The sequence below is a fragment of the Capra hircus genome, chromosome 15 (genome assembly GCF_001704415.2).
Source record: "Capra hircus breed San Clemente chromosome 15, ASM170441v1, whole genome shotgun sequence".
Taxonomy (NCBI): Eukaryota; Metazoa; Chordata; class Mammalia; order Artiodactyla; family Bovidae; genus Capra; species Capra hircus.
Window position 1 is genome coordinate 34,292,860 of NC_030822.1, and position 23,031 is coordinate 34,315,890.

The 23,031-nt window shown below is 39.6% G+C and overlaps 3 protein-coding genes across 3 annotated transcripts; all 3 read left to right on the forward strand.

Moving 5' to 3' along the window:
- LOC102181226 (olfactory receptor 51L1-like) lies at nucleotides 133-1,667 on the forward strand. Its single transcript, XM_013969667.2, is given in 3 exon segments — nucleotides 133-214; nucleotides 774-894; nucleotides 896-1,667. Coding segments are annotated over 3 exon segments (975 nt in total).
- Nucleotides 11,588-12,502, forward strand: LOC102173673 (olfactory receptor 51I1-like). Its single transcript, XM_013969716.2, has one exon. The coding sequence runs from the start codon at nucleotides 11,588-11,590 to the stop codon at nucleotides 12,500-12,502; it is 915 nt and encodes a 304-aa protein (XP_013825170.2).
- On the forward strand, nucleotides 20,196-21,149 carry LOC102180954 (olfactory receptor 51J1-like). The gene has a single exon (XM_005689904.3). It carries the CDS (start codon nucleotides 20,196-20,198, stop codon nucleotides 21,147-21,149), a length of 954 nt encoding a protein of 317 aa, XP_005689961.3.

Consider the following 23,031-nt stretch of genomic DNA (forward strand, 5'->3'; position numbering starts at 1 on the left):
GCTCAGACAATAAATAATCTTCCTGCAATATGGGATACCTGGGTTCAATCCCTGGATTGGGAAGGAAAAATAAAGATATTACAGTGTCAGCTCCTTGGAAACAAATATTTCTTTTTCTTTTCTTTAGAAACCATGAGCTCTGAGTTTTTTGAGAAGATTAAGTTTAGAGAGAAGCAAGATACCATTTCTCCTGATCGCATGGACATGCAGAGAGGTTCACATCATGGCAATAAAGAGATAGAGAGGAGAGCAGATTGCATGAGGAAACTCTATGGGCATCTTTACTTCACTCTGAAAATTTAGAGATCATTTCTTCCATAGGTAAAGCTTGAAGTGGTAAAGTCAAACGAAGGCAATTTGGGAGTAATGATATTTCTGAGAAACTGAGCATTCTGTTAAGGTTGAGCCATGTAGAATTTTGTAAGGGAGGTTAAAAAAATAAACTGGCTTTCACTAGCTGGTTTAGAATAACAGTACAGAAAACCCTTGCTGAGATTTGATGTCATCAAAGTAAAAGATTGCATGGGAATAAGAGAAAGATGGAAAAAAACAGGAAAAGGACAGGCTGTCTGTGAAGGCAGGGGTTTACTGCAAGGTCATTGAATTCCAGGGAGAGCAGAGGCCAGACCGGCCAGCAGGGCGTTATTCTCCTATGACAGCACGACAGCTCATGCTTCCTGGCCTAGTAAACTTGAACCCATGGCCAGCTTTCACAGAACAAAGAGGACTCTTGAGAATGACGATGTGCCCACCTTACCAAGCTCCAATCTGAGTTTCTACGTTCCTGTTGACGGGCTTCCCAGGCCTGGAGTGGGCTCACCCCTGGAACTCCCTGCCCATTTGTGTGCATTACCTTGTGGCCCTCCTGGGCAATGCCACCGTCTTGCATCGGGTACGACCCTTGCCTCCACCAGCCCGTGTACTACTTCCCGGCCATCCTGGCTGTGACAGATTTGGGCCTGTGCTCGTCCTCAGTGCTGGGTGCGCTGTGGTTAGAGACCCGGATGGTGGGCCTGGTTCCGTGCGTTGTGCAGCAGCGCTTCCTACACTCCTCCTTCATGGAATCTGCCGTGCCCTTCTCTGTGGTTCTGGACAGCCTGGTGGCCATCCGTTTCTCACTGCGCTACACATCTGTGCTCACGGGGCCTCGTGTGGCATTGGTCGGGGTCCTGCTGGGCCTGCAGAGCGCTGCCATCACAGCCGCACCTTCATTGCATCTCTTGAAATTTGACTACTGTCACCGTGGGGCACTGCCCTATGCTTACTGCATTCAGCAGGACGTGATCCACCTGACCGGCTCAGATACACATTTCAACAGACTCTATGGACTGTGCATCATCATGCTGGCCATGGGCTCTGATGTTCTTTTCATCCTGCTCTCCTATACAATCATTCTCTGTACTGTGCTGGCCATGGCCTCTGCTGGGGAGAGGCTCAAGGCTTTCAACGCTTGTGTCTCCCACCTCCTGCTCTGCTTCTACGTGCCTATGCTAGGTCTGTCCATCGTACACAGGTTTGGGAGCCACGCTTTACCCCTGGTGCACATCCTTATGGGCAGTGTCTCGGTGTTCTTCCCACCCTTGATGAACCCTGTTATTTACAGCATCAAGACCCAGCAGATCCGCAGAGCCATCCTCAAGGCGCTCTACCTAGGGAAGATACAGTGAGACAGTAGAGATGGACCAGGGCAATTTAAAATGAGATATGCAGTAAAGCTTCTTTCTAGAGTCTTCCTATCACAAAACAATTTCTGCTCATTTAGTTTGATCTGTTGACTGTACGTCATTAATTCACTCTAATGTTAAGATAACATGTATCTTTATTGCTGCTTGTATATACTTATATTGCTACTTGTATATATAGTTACAAATATAGAGTAAAACATTTTCTTACATAAAAATGATTGTCTTTTACATAAATGTCTGCAAGTTTAAAGTTACTTCTTTTTCTCCTTTTTTATAAACTGCATGAGATATTAACACTTTATTTTTTATAATTTTATTTATTTATTTTTGGCTGTGCTGGGTCTTCATTGCTGTTCAGGCTTTTCTCTAGTTGCAGTGAGCAGGGGCTGCTCTCTAGTTGTGGAGCACAGATTTCTCATTGTGGTGACTTTTCTTGTTGTGGAGCATGGGCTCTAATAGTTGCAGCTCCTGAGTTCTAGAGTACAAGCTCTGTAGTTGGGTTCACCAGCTTAATAGCTCCATGGCACATATGATCTTCCATGATTAGGGAGTAAATCTGTGTCTCTTGCATTGGCAGGTAGATTCTCTACCACTGAGCCACCAGAGAAGCCCTTAAAGTGATTTTTTTTTTATCTTCTACTGATTTATTAGAATATTAATTCTATAATAATGGCATTAATGATAAATTACTCTGATGATGTGGAAAGTTGAATCATCATTTCACATTCCTTGGATTAACTAATGGATACACCACAATTCCTCATAATGTAATAGTTCTATTATATCCTTTCATCAAAGTAACCTTGTTGTAGATTTAAATGAAACACCGAAATCAGACTGATTATATTCTCTGCAGCAAAAGATGGAGAAGCTCTATACAGTCAACAAAAACAAGACCAGGAGCTGACTGTGGCTCAGATCATGAACTCCTTATTACCAAATTCAGACTTAAGCTGAAGAAAGTAGGGAAAACCGCTAGACCATTCAGGTATGACCTAAATCAAATCCCTTATGATCATACAGTGGAAGTGAGAAATAGATTTAAGGGCCTAGATCTGATAGATAGAGTGCCTGATGGACTATGGAATGAGGTTCGTGACATTGTACAGGAGACAGGGATCAAGACCATTCCCATGGAAAAGAAATGCAAAAAAGCAAAATGGCTGTCTGGGGAAGCCTTACAAATAGCTGTGAAAAGAAGAGAGGCAAAAAGCAAAGGAGAAAAGGAAAGATAAGCATCTGAATGCAGAGTTCCAAAGAATAGCAAGAAGAGATAAGAAAGCCTTCTTCAGTGATCAATGCAAAGAAATAGAGGAAAAGAACAGAATGGGAAAGACTAGAGATCTCTTCAAGAAAATTAGAGATACCAAGGGAACATTTCATGCAAAGATGGGCTCAATAAAGGACAGAAATGGTATGGACCTAACAGAAGCAGAAGATATTAAGAAGAGATGGCAAGAATACACAGAAGAACTGTACAAAAAGGATCTTCATGACCCGGCTAATCACGATGGTGTGATCACTCATCACACCAGACATCTTGGAATGTGAAGTCAAGTGGGCCTTAGAAAGCATCACTACAAACATAGCTAGTGGAGGTGATGGAATTCCACTAGAGCTATTTCAAATCCTGAAAGATGATGCTGTGAAAGTGCTGGATTCAATATGCCAGCAAATTTGGAAAACACAGCAGTGGCCACAGGACTGGAAAAAGTCAATTTTCATTCCAATCCCAAAGAAAGGCAATGCCAAAGAATGCTCAAACTACTGCACAATTGCTTTCATCTCACACGCTAGTAAAGTAATGTTCAAAATTCTCCAACCTAGGCTTAGGCAATACGTGAACTGTGAACTCCCTGATGTTCAAGCTGGTTTTAGAAAAGGCAGAGGAACCAGAGATCAAACTGCCAACATCTGCTGGATCATGGAAAAAGCAAGAAAGTTCCAGAAAAACATGTATTTCTGCTTTATTGACTATGCCAAAGCCTTTGACTGTGTGGATCACAATAAATTGTGGAAAATTCTGAGAGAGATGGGAATATCAGACCACCTGACCTGCCTCTTGAGAAATCTGTATGCAGGTCAGGAAGCAACAGTTAGAACTGGGCATGGAACAACAGACTGGTTCCAAATAGGAAAAGGAGTACGTCAAGGCTGTATATTGTCACCCTACTTATTTAACTTCTATGCAGAGTACATCATGAGAAACGCTGGACTGGAAGAAATACAAGCTGGAATCAAGATTGCCAGGAGAAATATCAATAACCTCAGATATGCAGATGACACCACCCTTATGGCAGAAAGTGAAGAGGAGCTAAAAAGCCTCTTGATGAAAGTAAAAGAGGAGAGTGAAAAAGTTGACTTAAAGCTCAACATTCAGAAAACGAAGATCATGGAATCCGGTCCCATCACTCCATGGGAAATAGATGGAGAAAAAGTGGAAACAGTGTCAGACTTTATTTTTTGGGGCTCCAAAATCACTGCAGATGGTGACTGCAGCCATGAAATTAAAAGATGCTTTCCCCTTTGGAAGAAAAGTTATGACCAGCCTAGATAGCATATTCAAAAGCAGAGACATTACTTTGCCAACTAAGGTCCGTCTAGTCAAAGCTATGGTTTTCCCAGTAGTCATATATGGATGTGAGAGTTGGACTGTGAAGAAGGCTGAGCACCGAAGAATTGATGCTTTTGAACTGTGGTGTTGGAGAAGATTCTTGAGAGTCCCTTTGAATACAGGGAGATCCAACCAGTCCATTCTGAAGGAGATCAGCTCTGGGTTTTCTTTGGAAGGAATGATGCTAAAGCTGAAACTCCAGTACTTTGGCCACATCATGCTAAGTGTTGACTCATTGGAAAAGACTCTGATGCTGGGAGGGATTGGGGGCAGGAGGAGAAGGGGACGACAGAGGATGAGATGGCTGGATGGCATCACAGACTCGATGGACGTGAGTCTGAGTGAACTCCAAGAGTTGGTGATGGACAAGGAGGCCTGGTGTGCTGGATTCATGGGGTCGCAAAGAGTTGGACATGACTGAGCGACTGAACTGAACTGAACTGAACTTCCAACACTGCTTTTTTATCCTCATTGTTCATATTTGAATGATTCATATTTGGACAGTTGAGTTTCAAGCTTGGAATTATAACTTTGTGAGTCATCAGCATATAGCTGGTATTGAAATTCATAAAAGTGGAAATGACCTTTAGGGAAAGTAAGTATAGACAGCTGCAACAGTTTTCAACAGAATACTAATAGAACATAATATTTATTATGTTATTTAATAGAACCATAATATTTATGATTTTGTTAGAATACAATCAAGCAAAGGAGACCAGAGGGAAGATTAATGAGACAAGAGGAACAATATAATATGGGGTCACAAAATTCATAAGAGGAAATTATTTTAAAAATGGAGAAAAGGATTATTGTTTTCTGATTTCACATGTAGGGAGCTTGATTGCATCACTCCATCCTAAAAAGTAAGATGCAAAACAGACTGAAAAATATCAATAACTCTTCTTGGATCCATAAGAGAGGGGAAGACACAGAGTAAAATGCTGTTCCCAAGAATGAAGAGATGGACAGATAAATAAGTCATGGCTTACCAGAGCAGAGATCCTTGAGCAGAAGCAAGTGCAGCCACCAGCGTCTGGACAAGAAAAATTGATCTGTAATTGAATATTGCTGAAGACTCAGTGGGGACAACAGAATAAAAAAAATCCCAAAGGATTAAATCTTAGGAGAGATTTGCCCCCACTAGCTCTGTTTGAGTCCACAATAAATATCTGAGAAAAATTATCTCAGGCTTTTTCATCATCAGAAGAGGAAAAGGAACCATGCTGTGATATGTTAGAACACTATTTATTCTTTAATAAAGCCTGTCCTCAAGAGAAACTAGTTAACCAAACCTGCTAAGGTATATTATCAATGTCTAACTAACTGGGGAAGGGATATAACAAACTTCACAGCTGGCTCAACCCATCCTGTCCCACCTAAGGGGAGAGAAAGGAAAAAAAAAAAAAGAAGCACTTGTGGGGTTCACAGTCCAGAGATACAGACCCACTAAAAGGCTGAGACCTAATCATAATGCTATAGAATGCTTTTCCTACCTTCACACCTCATCACCACATTACTAGTGGCTCAATTATGACAGTTCCTTTTACCCAGTACATCATGAACAGTTATCAAGAAAAAAAGTTCAAGTCATACCAAAAGGCAAAAATCCCACAATTTTAAAAGACAGAACCAGAATCAGAATCAGATTTGACAAGAATGCTGAAAGTCTTGAATGGGAAATTTAAATGAGCTATGAATAATATGCCAAGGACTCTAAAGAATAAAGTGGACAGCATGTAAGAATAGGTGAGAAAAAGTACAATAAAATAACTGTTTTGAAATGTGTTTGCTCTATCTCTTAGTTTTTCATCTATGAAGTATTTATCCTTCTTGATTCTCATTTATAAAAGTTATGTTCTAGCTCTTGTTTGGCAGATTGTAATGTTTATGCAGAGTAGGAGGGTGGATGTATGATAGGATTCTAAGCTCTAGCTGGACCATAATAGGTGCTCCACATACATAAGCTGCTATTAAACAGAGACATTTAATCTATTTTATTTTGGGGAAAGAAGAATGGAACTCTCCTTAGGGTGTAAGTTGAGATAGCTGTTGAGGAGGCATAGGAAAGCTTACCTCTAAACATTTTTTGGGAAACCTGAATGCTGCACAAGGTTTTGCCAAGACTTCCCCATCCCAACACAGCTGCTTAGTCATTCTCTCTATCCCTGGGGAACAAGGGATTATAGATGCCACAAAGTATATAGAGGCACACTGAGAAGTACGATGGGTGCAATACCTAAATGAATCAAGGTTGCTTATGAAGGGAAATCAAGGGTATATCTCCTTGCAACTATGCCTGGGTGGGAATCCTACCAAAGGAAACCCAAGGCATGAGCCTTAGAATACAACACGGCCTAGGACACTGCCATGAGATGAGTGTCTTATAAAACTAGATTTTCTATAATTTGGTGATAGTTCAGAACACAGGAAAAAGTGAGCAGCTGAAAATGAGAAAATCATCCCAATAACTCTGGCTATAAATCCTTGCATAATCTGGATATGGTGGATTCTACCTCAGGGGAGGCTAAGTGAGGTGGTCATCTAAGAAGAATGCCATCAGGACCAGACCTCAGACTAGCAAAGTCAGCGCCTGATTCAAGAAAAAAAAGTTTCAATTGCAGTCCCTAGGGGCAAAGGTCAGAGAAAGAGGAGAATTAGCGCAAGCCAAGGGTTAATTTTAGAGAGAACTGGGAATGATTTCTTTGGCAATGGGATTCTGCTGGTGATGGAAAAGAACAGCCGAATAACATTTTGAGTACCTACTACTTTTAAAGACTTAATTGAACTTAATTTTGTTTAATTAAGTTTTCAAAAACTAAAATACTAATATTTTGTTCTTTGAAACAAGCACAATCATTCACATTATTAAGGGGGAGGAAATAAGTGCAGAGACCATTCATACATTCTCAATGAAAAGGTAAAATTTTAAAAAATATTTATGTATTTATTTGGATGCATAGGGTCTTAGTTGCAACATATGGGATCATTCATTGTGGTATGCGAACTCTTAGTTGCCTCATGTGGGATCTAGTTCCCTGACCAGGAATTGAACCTGGGCCCCCTGCATTGGGGGTGTGAAATCTTAGCCACTGGACCACTAGTGTGAAGTCCCATGAAAAAGTAACATTAAAGAGAGAAAACAGACAGTGAAATCAGGTGCTTTGACTTCAAGTTCTGTGGTTAATCCAGGAAATGTCAACTCCAGGTGCAAAATAACTTGGGCTCTGAAATAGACATCACAGTGAATGCATTCTCAGAGTCCAAACAACAGGTAAAATTTAGCCAGGAGAAACATAAAAGCCTAGATTATAACCAAACTGAGAAAAACTGAGATTGAGGGGATCAAAATAACAGATGGTACGATGACAGAGGTATGCCCTGGAGCTGCTAACCTAAGGAACAAACCTCCAGATTTGAATGAAAGGTACAAATTCAAAGGCCCGCTAGATCAGACTTTGCCAGTGGGATATATCTGATCAATCAGGTTTAGGCTAGGGACAATAATCATAGTATTTTAGAAGGTTCTTCAAGAAATCATATATTATTACATAAAGACATATCTAGAGAAATGCAACACATACATTCTCATCCATAGATGTGAATGTATCACATCTGATGATAAATATCTATGTGGAAAGATATTAGAGCTTATACAGCCATGAAAACTTGCAAATAAAATTCCACACATGATTATGGATATACCTGTATTCTTATGCATGTATAGAGGTTTGTTCATATGTTCATCTACATAAATTTATATATGTGCCTATGTACATTAAAACATGGTTACACAGACAGGTATATACACATATGCATGCCCCTACATACATCATCTCATTCTATATTTTCTCAGAATTTGACTTTGTTTTTGAATTTGTTCCCTCTGGGACTCTTCTCTCTTGGCCTACCTCTCTCTTACAGGTCCAGTAAGAGGAAGCATATTTTTCTGAGGCTGGTTTGTCTGAATATCCCAGGGGACAGACTAACAAAAATGGAGGAAGGAGAGGGCTGGTTCTGGAGTCACAGTTAATAAGAAGGCCAGCCTACTCCTGCCTCCAACTAGCAACCTAGAGACCAGGCCGGAGACCAACCCCATTGAAAGTCTGAGACCAACCCACACTGGGTCTTCATAGATGAGTGAATTGCGCCTGGAAGTCCAGTCAATAGGAGCAAGAGGATGAGAAATTTGTCCAAGCAAGCTCAACCTGGGGCTTTTGCTCTGACATGCAGTTCATTTCTAGTATACATTTTATTTTCTCTTTCTTCATGTCATGAAAGACTCTACCTTGGAGGACATAGACTTTTTGGTGTTTGGGTTTTTGTTTTTAACTTTTTATTTTGTATTGGAGTACAGCTGACAAGCAATGCTGTAATAGTTTGAGGCAAACAGCAAAGGGACTCAGCCACACATATACATGTATCCATTCTCCCCTAAACTCTCCTTTTATTCAGGCTGCCACATAACACTGAGCAGAGTTCCCTGTGCTATATAGTAGGACATTGTTGGTTATCCTTTTTAAATGTAGCAGTGTGTACATGTCCATTTCAAACTGCCTAATTATCCCTGCCCTCCTACCCTTCCCCCTCTGATAAACATAAGACACAGACTTTTGTCCAGAAAGTCAGTGTGACTGAGAAACATTTGGAGTCTGTGTTGTTTACTTCCTCTCTGTTAATTCGGGAAACCTGGGACAAGGAAGCCTCCATTTTTTCCTCAAATCCATCTCTTTTAAATAGTCATGCAACTCTTTTTAAATCTATCTTCCTTTCTTATGCCTATTTATCCTCCTCTTTTTCACCTTCCACACCCAATAAATAGGCCTTGTCCCCTCCAACCCTTGTAGGCAGCTGCATGACCTTTAAGGCATGGTCACTCTTAAACCCAACTCCATGGATGACCTACGCTTCACCAGTTCATTTCTTTCTCTGGCTGATTGGCTTTATCTTCATCCCCTTCTTAGTCATTATCTCTATTTTCCTTGTATGGCTTTTCTTCTGTATTTTTTTTTTCTTCTTTTCTTTCTCCTCTCCTAACTTTAAGTTTTGCAACAGTGATTTACCAAGTCAATTTAAATACCAATTTCTCACTCTCTCAAGTTGTAAATTGGGTGTGACTTGGTTGTTTTGAGCATTTAGATGATTAAAAAAAAAAGATGACAAACATGAAGCTAACATACGGCTGCTTCCTTTTACTTGACAGGTGACACTTAGTACTGATGGTTCTAACTAATGACTCTTTTTTCATGAAAACATTTTTCTACTTCTTTGTTATTAATGCACAGAGGAGATATAGAAAGCAGCAGACTTTTTAATATGTGTGAGACGAAGTGTCCCTGATGAATCAGGAAACAGGGTTAAATGATTTCTTAGAGACACTCCAGATACTTGTAATGTATCTTGGGGTAAAGATATAAAGTTGGTGTCATCAACCAGAAAAATTAAAGCGATTAAGAAATGGCTTAATTGCAAAAGAAAAACTGAATATTACTCATAAAAGAGGGAAGATAAAAGCCTACACAAAAACTAATTTTATAAAACTTAAGTCCCTGATTGGTATTGATATTATTATTGTCATTATTATTATTTCACCAACAATAGTAACATTTATTGAAAGTGCATCATACACTAATCATCCACTTACATTGACTTATTTAAGCCCCAAAACAAGCCTATGGAGCTATATATTATAATTATCTCCATTTTACAGCTCAAAGAATAGCCTGCTAAAAACTATTAATAGAAATCAAAGGTTTAAAATCATGTTTGCAGATTCAACTGTAGCTCACCTTTCAATACATGCAGCTTCTTTATCTCTAGTACATTTTCCCCTGTATCAGGCAGTTTTTTGTTTCCTGTGGGGAATCAGATCTGTTTGCTTGACCTGAGAAGAGAGACATTTTATTCCTCTCATATTTTTTTCTAACACAGAGATTTTGATTGACCTTCTATCCTGAGGCGTTGGTGTTTGTTTCCTCATAGATATGTCTCCTTGTTAGGCAGAGGTTGTTTTCCTCTGTCCTGAAAAGATATCTTTCTCTTGGATAACTTAAACAGATACAGATAGCCTTCCAAGGAAGGGTTTCAGAAGACAGCACACTATTAAGTTGGGCCATTATGGATAAAAATGTTTGTCATTATTCCTGTTTCAGAAACATGGTGTATTAGAAGACATCTAGCTCTTGTATTTCCAAATAAAAGCAAATATTTTATCAAAAAAGGAAAAGAAACATGGTTAAAGGGAACATATTCCCGGACTTTTGTTTGCTGAACTCGTATACACAGCAAACATCGATTAACCATGTGCCAATGTGTAGACTGACAACAGGAGAAGAATTTCCCAATGAATAGAATATTTTCCCCACTAATAAGAATTCTAAGTGGTGAAAACGTCTTTCTATCAACTTTTATAACACTGTCATTTTTCTATACTCTCCCAATGATGTATAAGAAGCAAAGTAATCACAGGAGTTTCTGACTTTTTGGCACCAGGGACCAGTTTTGTAGAAGACTATTTTTCCACAGACTGGGGTGGGGATGATTTGGGGATGATTCAAGAACATTACCTTTATTGTATACTTTATTTCTATTATTATGACATTAGCTTCACCTCAGATGATTAGACATTAGGTCCTGGAGATTGAGGACCCCTGAGAGCTTGTGAAATGAACATAGAGATTTGAGCCCCTTTCAAGGATGTTGAGTCAGGTAAAGGTAGATAATTCTCCAATGGAGGGCAGTTTCCGATGCTACTTGGAAGGGCAGGCATGGACATTTAGAATCTCTAGTATAGATTCTATATTAATGCCGAAGTAATTTTATTCTTAACTCCTATTCCCATCAGTCACTTAAAATCCAACATACTCTAACCAGGATCTATAGAATATCTGATAGATTACAGCTTTCTTTATGTAAGTTTCTTTCTATTAGTACCTTCTTTAAACTATACAATATCATCTCTTCATAGAGACATGAGAAACATCCAATTCCTACCAAATATTCACAGTGACATCACTAAGGGGTTAATTTTAATTTTGAATTATAAAGTATTCTACCGGATTTCCTTATTCTGGAGTTATATCTACTTGCAAAGATGACTCCACATTTTTATTTAGTATGGAAGACCAAATGGAGCTGGTCATGATAGGAGAAGTGGCATAGGTTTGCAGATAGTACTAGGCAGGTAATTCTCCGATCCTTCTCAGCCTTTCATAACCTTTCTGTGTCTCACCCCAGGCTGCATCCTTGGCATCTTCCTAGGTCAAGCTCCCCAGACTCCAGACATAGGAAAATGTTCAACAGTAGTCAATTCACCCCAAAATATTTTCTGCTGACTGGTCTCCCTGGCCTGGAGCCCCTATACCCTTGGTTTGTCTTTCCATTCTGTACCATGTATCTTGTGGCTCTTGTGGGCAATAGTCTGATTCTGACAGTGATCAAGAAAAATACCTCTCTCCCCCAGCCAATGTATCTATTCCTAGCTATGCTAGCCTTTGCAGAGCTTGGTGTCTCTGCTTCTACCCTGCCCACTGTGCTGGGCATCTTCCTTTTTGGTGCCAATGAGATCTGCTTTGAAGCCTGCCTTTTCCAAATGTTCTCCATACATTCATTTTCCATCATGGAGTCAGGAGTTCTGCTGGCCATGTCTGTGGACCGCTTTGTGGCCATCTACAACCCTCTTCGGTACACCGCCATCCTGACCCTGCCCCGTATTGCTGGTTCTGCTGCTGTTCTCGGACTAAAAGGTGTGATGCTCATGTTTCCATTGCCTTTGCTCCTGAAACATCTGCCCTTCTGTGGCCACAATGTCCTCTCCCACTCCTATTGTCTTCACTCAGACCTAATCCAGCTGCCTTGTGGGAACACTGGCACCAACAGCATTCTGGGGCTCTGCATTGTGACTTCTACCTTTGGACTGGACTCATTGCTCATTGTCATCTCTTATATGCTGATCCTGCACACAGTGCTGGGCATTTCTTCAGGGGAGGGACGACGGAAGGCCCTTGGCACGTGTGCCTCACATATCTGTGCGGTCCTCGTGTACTACGTGCCCATGATCAGTGTGGCCCTGGTGCACCGCTTTGTGAAGCAGGCTGCCCCTGCTGTCCGTCTGTTCCTGGCCAACGTCTATCTTCTGGTGCCTCCTGTGCTCAATCCCATCATCTACAGTGTTAAAACCAAGCAGATTCGCCAGGGGCTAATCTGACTCTTTCTTCAAAGAAAATAAGAACGGAGTTGGGGCAATGAGAGGGTTACCCTCAAAGCATTCAGTGTCATCATCCAAGGGGTTCAGGGAGGGAGGGGGTACTCATCACCTTCAAAGTTGGAAAGCTTGATAAAACTGCATGTTGATGAATATGTATTAGAGAGACTGTTCATTGTCCTGTACTCCATGCTGTCATCTAAAATAGTACTGTTTAGTGTTTTGTCAACTATTTATATGTCAACTTAAAAGGCACCTAATCTTTAAGACAGAAATTCCAAATCTTAGCACAGCCCTAGATTCATACTTTCATGCTTTTTCTATTTTGTTGTATATATATATATATATGCATTATATATATATGCACACATATATATATAATGTATCTATTATGTATGTACACAAGGCTTTCTTGGTGGCTCAGATGGTAAAGAATCTGTCTGCAACAGGAGGATTTTATTATGTTTATAACAAAAGAGAGTGTTGAATGTTATATTCTTTAAATTTTATAAACAATACACATAGAGAATTCCTTTTGACTCCTTCAAAAGATTTATTACTGTTATCAATTTAGTATGTGTTATTACATATACCAACAAATTGCTATTTTTATGTGGTCAAATTGTTGTACAAAAAGTATTATCAAACGTATGTGTGTGTGTGTGTGATTTGTTATTTCTTTTTTTTTTTTTTTTACTTTATTTTCTTGCTTATATATCTGGATTTTTTTCCTGAGAATATTTCATAGTGTGGGCAGTTCCTATATCTGTGTTTATACTGGAAACCTGCTCAAACTTTGGGACAATTAGAATCAAGCTAGGTACTAAAACCAAAGTCCTATAACTGAGAATAAGCCTAGAGGGAAGAGTTTTGTGAATCAGGAGTCTGCAAACTTCTTGAGGAATACTGACTTTGGGGAATAAGACTAATTCTCCGTAAAGCTCGGAGGGCCGCACTCTGAAGGGGACACTCAGGGACAGCCTCTAGTGGACTGACAAATTTTATTATCCAGCTTTTGCAAATATATGGTCTCAGGGAACAGAGCATAAAGCAGACTTGCACGTAGCCTTTCTCGATAAAACATCAAAGCATTCAAGCATAAAATACAGTTCCTACCGCCCAAGCCATAACATAGCTTTGGTGAAACTCTAAAGGGAGTCTCATCATGAAACAACAGTCCTTGCTCCCAGAAACAGGTGGTCAGAAGGAAGCCTTCGAACGGCTCAAGGCCGGGCGTATAACACTTTGTTATCCGTTCCCAGCCTCAGGTACTCGGTGAACGCTCATAACCCTTTGTTATGCTCGTTCAGCTTCCAACCTTCATCATGAGTGGAGCAAATACGTTCTCAGTATTGCTTAAAGCCTTCCAGCTCCTCCACAATTCTCCTGCTAAGACCTTATTGGAAAATGTCTTATGAAGATGATGACATGGAAAGCAGAGGAGATGTTTGTTAATGCTAGGATATCCTTTGTCCACTTGAGATTTTGAAATGTGAGGGTTTTTTTTTTTTTTACTTTATTTTACTTTACAATACTGTATTGGTTTTGCCATACATGACATGAATCCACCACGGGTGTATACAAGCTCCCAATCCTGAATCCCCTCTCCCACCTCCCACCCCATATTATCTCTCTGGATCATCCCCATGCACCAGCCCCAAGAAGCTGACTGAGTCTGAGTCATTGTAGACTGAATGTTAGCAAGGTAATATGGGAAGGGAAATTTTTCTGATACCTTATTTTTCTTGGATTCCTACTGGCCTGTTTCTATCTTTCCCATAGTAGCATTCGTGGCTATGAAGACTAGTCATATTTGTTACTTCTTACTGTTTGTCTCATCCCACACATCACAGTTGTAATCAAGTAATTATTTTTATATTGCTTTACCTTTTAAATGCCTCTCTGGTCCACTATACTTTAATTTTATTAAGGCATGGACTGTGTCTTCTCTTCTCATTAGGTACCTCCAGTGATTCCAGACATGCCTGAAATATACTAGCTACTTGGTAAATATTTGGTGGATGAATAAATTAATTATTGAATGAATGAATACAGGTCTACACATATTTCCTTATCTCTTATGTTTATATCAGCCAAAGAAAGATATGGATAATTTTTATTTTTTACTTAATTAGGCTGTATCTGAATTTTGTTTCTAATCAAGGTTATTTTTCTCTTAACAGATTTGTCTACTACTAAAATAAAAAGGTCAATACATGATTTCATAATACAATATATAGGCATATCTTGCTGATATTGTGGGTTTGGTTCCAGACAACAGTAAAGTAAATATCACAATAAAAAAAAGTCACACATTTTTTCTTTGGTTTCTCAATGTACAAAAAGTTATGTTTATACTATACCATAGTCTACTAAGTGTGCAATAGAACTAGGTCTAAAGAACAATGTACATAGCTTAATAAAAATATTTTATTACTAAAAAAATGCTAATTATTAGCTAAACCTTCAGTGAGTCTTGATTTTTTTGCTGCTGGAGGGGTTTGCCCCCATGTTGATGGCTGCAGATTGATCGGGGTGGTGGTCGCTGAAGTTTGGGGAGGCTGTGGCAATTTTTGTAAAGTACATTAACGTGCATCAGTCTACTGTTCCTTTTATGAAGCAGTTCTCTATAGTATGTTTGATTTCTGATAGTAATTTACCCAAAGTATACCTGCTTTCAAAATTGGAGTCAATCTCAAACCTTGCCACTGCTTTATCAATTAAGTTTATGTAATATTCTAAATTCTTTGTTTTAGTTTCAAAGCACCTTCACCAGGAGTAGATTTCATTTTGAGAAATAACTTTCTTTGCTCATCTCTAAGAAGTGGCACCTCATCCATTAAATTTTCATCTTGAGGTTGCAGCAGTTTGGTCACATCTGCAGGCTGCACTTCTAATTCTAGCTCTCTTGCTAAATCGACCTTAACAGGACTTACTTTCTCCACTGAAGTCCTGAACCCCTCCAAATTACTCAGGGTTAATACTTCTTTCAGATTCTTGTTAATGTTTACATTTTGACCTCTTCCCATGAATTAAAAATGTTCTTAATGGCATCTCAAAAGGTGAATAATTTCCAGAAAATTTTTTTTCAATTTCCTTTTCCCAGAACCATTAGAGGAATCACTATATATTGCAATTATAGCACTATATTGACCAGGTACATTAACAATGAGCAGTCACACTCATTTTTTTTTTTTTGTCCTCAGCAGTAATCCTCAGTATTCATGACTGGAGAATCCCGCTGATAGAGGAGCTTGGCAGGCTGCGGTCTCTCTATATATACACATATATATATTCCACTTTGCTGTAAAGCAGAAACTAACACAACATTGTAAACCAACTATACCTCAATAATTTTAAAAAGGTTCTATAAAAGGTAGAATTTCTAAGCCAACTCTTTTTTTCCCTCTTGTCAGTCAGAAAATTAGCAAATGAAGCAGCCATCTACATATAATCAAAACTCATTTTGCTCAGCAATTTTAAATCATTTTAACATTGGATTCTGGAAATGCTCACTTTCTACTAGCTCTTCCACTGTCATTTTATGCTGGGAAGCCCTATTCATCATACCTTTCTGACCAATCTCCCCTTCCCTTGACCCTAACTCAATCTGGAACTTTTTCTCACAATAATATAACCCCTTGGATCCTGTCATCTCCTGATATTAAACATCCTTGATATTTATGGATATCAACATTTTTGTACCTTGGTCCTTATATATCAAATATATATTTGTGAAAGCCATAGTCAATGATCATAGTAGAGGAATATATACTTTCTCTGGGATATAATTTTCTTATAATAGTTATAATAATAGCTAGCCCTTATGATGTACTTCTGATAATCTAGACACTTTTCTAAGCAATCCGTATATATGAATTATCTCATTTTCATACAGGATGCATTCAATTATTACTACTATTATTATACTCATTTCACAGAGGTACTGACTCAGTACACTTACTTGTTTCTTTCAAGGATCCCTGGACATTGAAAAGAAGTGATGTAATTACCTAAGCAATTTCTCCTCAGGGAACCCAAGTCCCTCTCTCTTCCTCCACTCACCAGAGCTGATCAGCTTACAAAGAAGGGCACAGCATCACCCTAGGATGAGGGAAGTATTAAAGCCAAGATGGCTGGGACTTGGTAAACTGAGCTCCCTAGTCCTACTTGATGTTCAGAGGTCAGGTCTGTTTGCGGTGAGTACTCAAGCCCATAATCTCCAGCCCTGCCTCCTGAAGCAGCTTTCAGAAGCAGTTGCCAAGAGTCTCAACTCTACCTCGCAATTTGCCCTCTATATATTTCCATAGTCAGTGGCCATTTTTCTAGCTTCCTGAGCCTGTGTGACAGGATGAGATTTTTCTAAACTTGGTAGCAGATGAAGAACAAAATAAAAACATCCAACTGTCATGGATTTCAGAAAGAGTTTAGTCATCGTACTATCTTCAGTTGGCCATGCAATGTATATGTCTTCTTTATATTCTCATCTGTTAAGTGGAAAGTCCTTGTGTCCTTGTTTCCCTCACAGATATAGTCTGAGTATGAGTGAGACAAAGACAAAAATATATCAATATTAATAGATATGTGGGGACAAACTGACTTTGGATGACTCCTTCTGATAACGCCTGAGGGTGGAGATAGAAAGAGCAAGGGGTAATAACATTCAGTGACTCCTCAAAGCTCACATTAAACACCTAGAGCCACCCTGAGATGTAGGTATTAATATCTCTCTCTTTAAACATAAAGAAATAAAGCTTTACAGATGCTTAAGTAAATAAAGGTACTCTGCACATAGCATTCATTTCTAATTCTGTTCACTTTCAGAGATGTAGTATGAACTGGATTGCATACTTTTCTTTCTAAGGATTTGTTGTTTCTTATGTGTGCAATAGACTGCTGCTGCTGCTGCTGCTGCTGCTGCTGCTGCTGCTGCTGCTGCTAAGTCGCTTCAGTCGTGTCCGACTCTGTGCGACCCCATAGACAGCAGCCTACCAGGCTCCTGTCAAGAACACTGGAGTGGGGTGCCATTGCCTTCTCCTTCTCTGGTGCAATAGACTAAATTATGCCTTTTAACCTCTCTAAAACTGAAACACTCCTGTCATACAAATCCTAAACTCAGGGGAATCATTGCCTCTTAATATCTTCTTTAAAAAGACCTGAATTTTGTCTGAGAAGATTCTTGAAGATAGGAAGAATGAAAAACAGCAATACTAATAATAATAAATAAAGGTAAGGGAAAAAAGAAAGAAAACAAAAGAGAGCATGAAGAAGCAGAGAAGACAGCTTCTAACAGGGGAGGGGAAATCCTAGATTCAAGTATCCTTCAAGACTGTCCCTTCCAAATATCTGGTCACTGGGAGTGAGATAGGCAAGAAATAGGGTGCAGTAGGATTAAGAGTACAGTGAGGCTACACGTAGAAGAACCGCTTTTCTCGGTGGTATGTGCTCAGTTGCATCCGACTCTTCAGTCCTTGGGATTTCCCAGGCAAGAATATCAGAGTGGATCGCTTGCCTTTCTCCAGGGGATCTTTCCTACCCAGGGATCGAACATGAGTCTCTTGTGTCTCCTGCATTGACAGGCAGATTCTATCCAGAGACAGACCTATATTTGGTCCTTGAAAGGGTAAAGAAAGTTATGTTAGCCATCTGGAGGTGAGGAGAGAACAGGGAAAAGATCATTACAAGTAGGGTTCAGAAGTATCTCTCAAGTTTCTCAACCAAAGGAAGTTCTGATAAGAATGATAATTTCTTGAGGTCAATAATGTGTTCCTGAAATTCCATGCCTTAAATTTTAGTACAACCCATGACACAGAGTTTTACCCAAGCTAATACTTAATGAGGTAAACTGCATCAGACCAAGACAGGTGCACAAGGATCCTGGATTTAGGCAGACAATGGTCTTTTATTTCATTTTTTCTTCTCATATTTTCATGAAAGTAAAATTATGGGAAAATCAACAATTTTGTTATCATATTACATCAATAGTTTTCACTTCCTCAATTATTTTAGTCTTTGACAATGTAGGGCCTTATGTACTCACAGTGTGGTAATTTTTTCTATATTTTGTTACAGTTAAATTCTTCATTTAGCCTGAAAAATGTCCGTTAATTCCTCGAGAAATAGCTGAAATGTTACTTTCTGAGATAGGTTTCCCTGACTCTTAGAATAAAGTAGGTTTTTTCCTTCTAGTTCCTTCTCATTGTATTATGAACTTTCCTTTTGCAACACTTAACATAATTTAACTAGCTTAGAGAGAAGACCAGGGCATTTGGTGATTGCATTTGACTACTTATAGGGGAAAGTATGTTTTTTGACCTGCAGTTGAAAGTTGCCGAGATTTTCTGGGAAGATCTCTCCAGGAATCTGTGTTGCCATGGTCCTTTATTCAGCAGTGGCTGGATAATAGTTCACATCATGGAAGTTCAGACAGGATTTCAGTAAGGGTGGAAATATGTGCATGTGCAAACATGTGAGTAGATATGTGTGTGGGTATGTGTCTGTGTGTTGGGTGAATGAGTTGAAAAATGCCTGTAGAGCCTCTCCTACCCTGCCAGTCTAGAACTCTATTGTTATTTCTGATCTAGACAGTGCTCAGCTTCAACGGACTCAATTTAGAGAAGTCATTTTATCTTGCCTTCCTCTCCTGCCCAAGAAAACCTTCCTTGACAGTCTGCTTAGGTTTCCATTTTTGTTGCAATATATTCAGAGATTTGTCTGAACCAGAAAGAAGTCCCAGTGGGTCAGATCAGTTGTCTCTGAGAACCGTGATTTGAAAGATTGTGAAGACCATCATAGCAGTCTTTTCATGAACCAGAACGTCTCCATACTAATACACCAACTTTTGTTCCTACCTTATTCTGTCCTTTACGCATAATCTATGATGGTGCTTCCTAGTCCTTTCAAAGCCCAAAACAGCTAACACCAGCGAGTGTCCAAGTTCTATTCTTTTCTAGTTTAACTTTTTTGGACTCTGGCTCCAGGCTCTGGTCATCACCACTTCTCAGGCTTGCTTTGGAACTCAATTATTTATATATCTATATATGTTTATCAGGTATTTTTCACTTTTTTTATATAGTGACCTTTTGCCTTATATCTAGATACTTTCCAAAAATATCTGTATTCATCTATTACTAACATTATCCCATATCTTATGCTGGGCTTCCCTAGTAGCTCAGTTGGTAAAGAATCCACCTGCAATGGAAACCTGGGTCCAATCTCCGGATTGGGAAGATTCCCTAGAGGAGGGCATGGCAACCCACTTCAGTATTCTTGCCTGTAGAATCCTCATGGACAGAAAAGAGTCATATAGGACTGAGTGACTAAGCACAGCAGACAGTATGCTGAGATTGCCTACACATGCCTTCTCTCCAGCAGCTTTCCAGGCTCAGGCATTTTCATACCGACTTGACAGCCATTTCTCCCTTAGCAGATTCAAGGGGCACTACCATTTATAGGGAAAATTTTCTACTAACCTTGAACTTCCTTCTGTTGGATACTATCACCTCTTTGTAAGTGGGAATTCCCAGATAATGATCATCAGTTTTCAAGCATGAGACATTTAACCACATTAATCTGTGACTTTGTCTTGTTCTTCCCTTTCCTTAGTGTCCAGGAGTCAGTCTCCACTATAATGTCATCTCACTAGTTTGCCTTTAATTATCAAGGAAGCACTGACTTTACTGAATGAGATTTCAACATGAGGAACTCCAGTAGTACTTTGGAGGCCCTACCTACAACGTTCATTCTGGTTGGCATCCCAGGACTGGAGGCAGAGCACATCTGGATATCCATCCCCTTCTGCTTGATGTACACTATCATCTTCCTTGGGAATGGCACCATTCTTCATGTCATCAGGACAGACACTGCCCTACACCAGCCCATGTACCTTTTCCTTGCCATGCTGGCACTGGTTGAAGTCGGTGTCTCTGCATCCACTCTGCCTACGGTGCTAGGTGTTTTCCTTTTTGGTATCACCGAGATTAGTTTCAGTGCATGCCTTCTCCAGATGTTCTCCATCCATTCTTTCTCCATTATGGAGTCTGCTGTGTTGCTCTCCATGTCTGTTGACCGATTTGTGGCCATCTACAACCCACTGCGCTATACAGCCATTTTAACTGTGCCCCGCATTTTTGGCATGGCAGCTAGTATTGGGTTGAAAAGCATTGTGCTCATGGCCCCACTGACCATTCTCCTAAGGCACCTGACCTTCTGCGGTCATAATATCCTCTCCCATTCCTATTGTCTTCACCCCAACCTTATCCACCTGCCTTGTGGGGACACTACTATCAACAATATCTATGGGCTTTTCATCGTTACTTCCACCTTTGGGCTTGATTCACTCCTCATTGTGGTCTCCTATGGGTTCATACTCCACACTGTACTAAGCATTGCCACTGGGGAGGGGCGGAGGAAAGCACTCAGCACATGTAGCTCACATGTCTGTGCTGTATTCTCTTACTATGTGCCTATGATTGGCTTGTCCATGGTGCACCGCCTTGGATATCATGTGTCCCCTTTGCTCCATGCTATGATGGCCAATGCTTACCTCTTCTTACCACCTGTTGTCAATCCCATTGTCTACAGCATTAAGACCAAGGAAATCCGTCGTGGCATTTCCTGGATATTATCAGAGAAGAAAGCCAGAGTTTAGACAAAGGACAAAGTAGAAAGAGACTTTTTCTATAGTCACAAGTGGTCCAACTTGCATGTTATACAAATGATGTTACCTTAAAATATGGTATCTAACAGGAGGTTGGGCTTCCCTAGTGGCTCAATAGTAAAGAATCCTCCTGCAATGCAGGAGCCTCAGGAGATGTGTGTTTGATCCTTGGGTTGGGAAGCTCCCCTGGAGGAGGAAATGACAACCCACTCCAGTAGTCTTGCCTGGAGAATCGGATGGACAGAAGAGCCTGGCTCGCTACAGTCCACAGGGTAGCAAAGAGCCGGATATAACTGAAGTGACTGAGCACAAGAGGAGGTTATCCATAATATGGCAGTGAACAGGAGCTGGGGTGCAAGTGGAAAGGGGTTATGTATGACAGAACAGTGTAAAGAACTGATGTCATTTTAAAACATGTTGTGTGCAATACCTTGCATAGATGGAACAAGAATGCCAGAAGGATTGTTTATGAAGACATAGAACTCCACATAAGGAAAAAAAGTAATCAGAAATTGGAAGATGTCCTGGGAAATTATTGAGTCAACTGTTCTAGGCAAAGAGAAAGTGCAAGGATTTACATTTTCTTGAGTTGTTTGTACACAAGCTCCATAACAGAAGGACATACTAAGAGTTCACTCTGAGTAGACTTTCAGTACTGGCTCCAACGTAGCATTCACTCATTCTTACCAAGACTCCCAAGTTGGGAGTCTGAAGATTACAAATCTTGCTCATGATGCAAAGTCTGAAGGTCTCCCACACATAACACATGATCTTTCAAAAAAGCAAAATTCCCTTTGTGGGTATTAATATGCTCTATCTGATTTGATATTTCTTTGCAGATATTTGGACTAATGTAAACATTTAACATTTATATTTTATGGAAAGTAACAGACTTTTGAGATGAAAATGTACACTAGGAAGTTTATATTTATTATCTCAATTACTCCCCACAAAAATCCTATGAGTTATATTCAATACAATTATTATTTTTCAGGTGAAAACTGATGCTTAGATATAGTGTCTTACTGAAGCCTATACATCTAAAAATTAGCAGTGGAATCCAGTTGGATCAAACTCCAGCATAAAAGCTTAAACTATACTGTCAACTAAGCAAGAACTGAAGCTCTTTGAATCCTCTCAGTAGTCAGTCAGATATCATTAATTGAACAAACTCAATGGGTCAGAAAGAAATTTATCTTTGCTTACTTATTCCACAAATCTAGACCCTAGGTACAATGTGAGGACAAAAGAAACTAAGCTCCTCAGGGAGCTTAGAAACTTTTTTTCTGCCACTACAGGGTTCAAGTTTATGCTTCCCAAAATGGTGCTTAGAACCAATTTTAAATAAACCTTGTAATACTTTTGAATAAAATAAATAAAGTTTTTGAATATGAATTAAATTTTTAAAATCTTTGTTTGTGTTGTATGTTGTAGAGATGCCAAAAAAATCCAAAGATTTTTTTAAAGTTAATTCTGTAACTCTTCCACCAGGTTTCTAGATACTCTTTTTCCATATACTCTGACCTAGGGGTCTTCAGTTGTGTGCAACTATATCCTAGATTCACAGCCTGCTGATGGATGGTAGAACGCTGAAGAGAATTATGAGTTAGAAACATCAAATGAAACCAAGCAGGTAAACTCACAGGAAGGGGCATCCCATAGATAATCAGAGAAGTGAGCGAATGGTGATTCCCTGGGAGGAGAAAGGAATCCAGGATATCACTAGAGTGTCTGGAGAAAGATATTCTATAGCTAAAAGTTTCAGTAAGAGATGATGGGACCAGGTTGTCAGGTGGCTTGACGTAAAATGAAGATCTTATGTGCTCACTTCCATTTTCTCTCTCAGATTACATGATGAATCCTCAGACTTCTA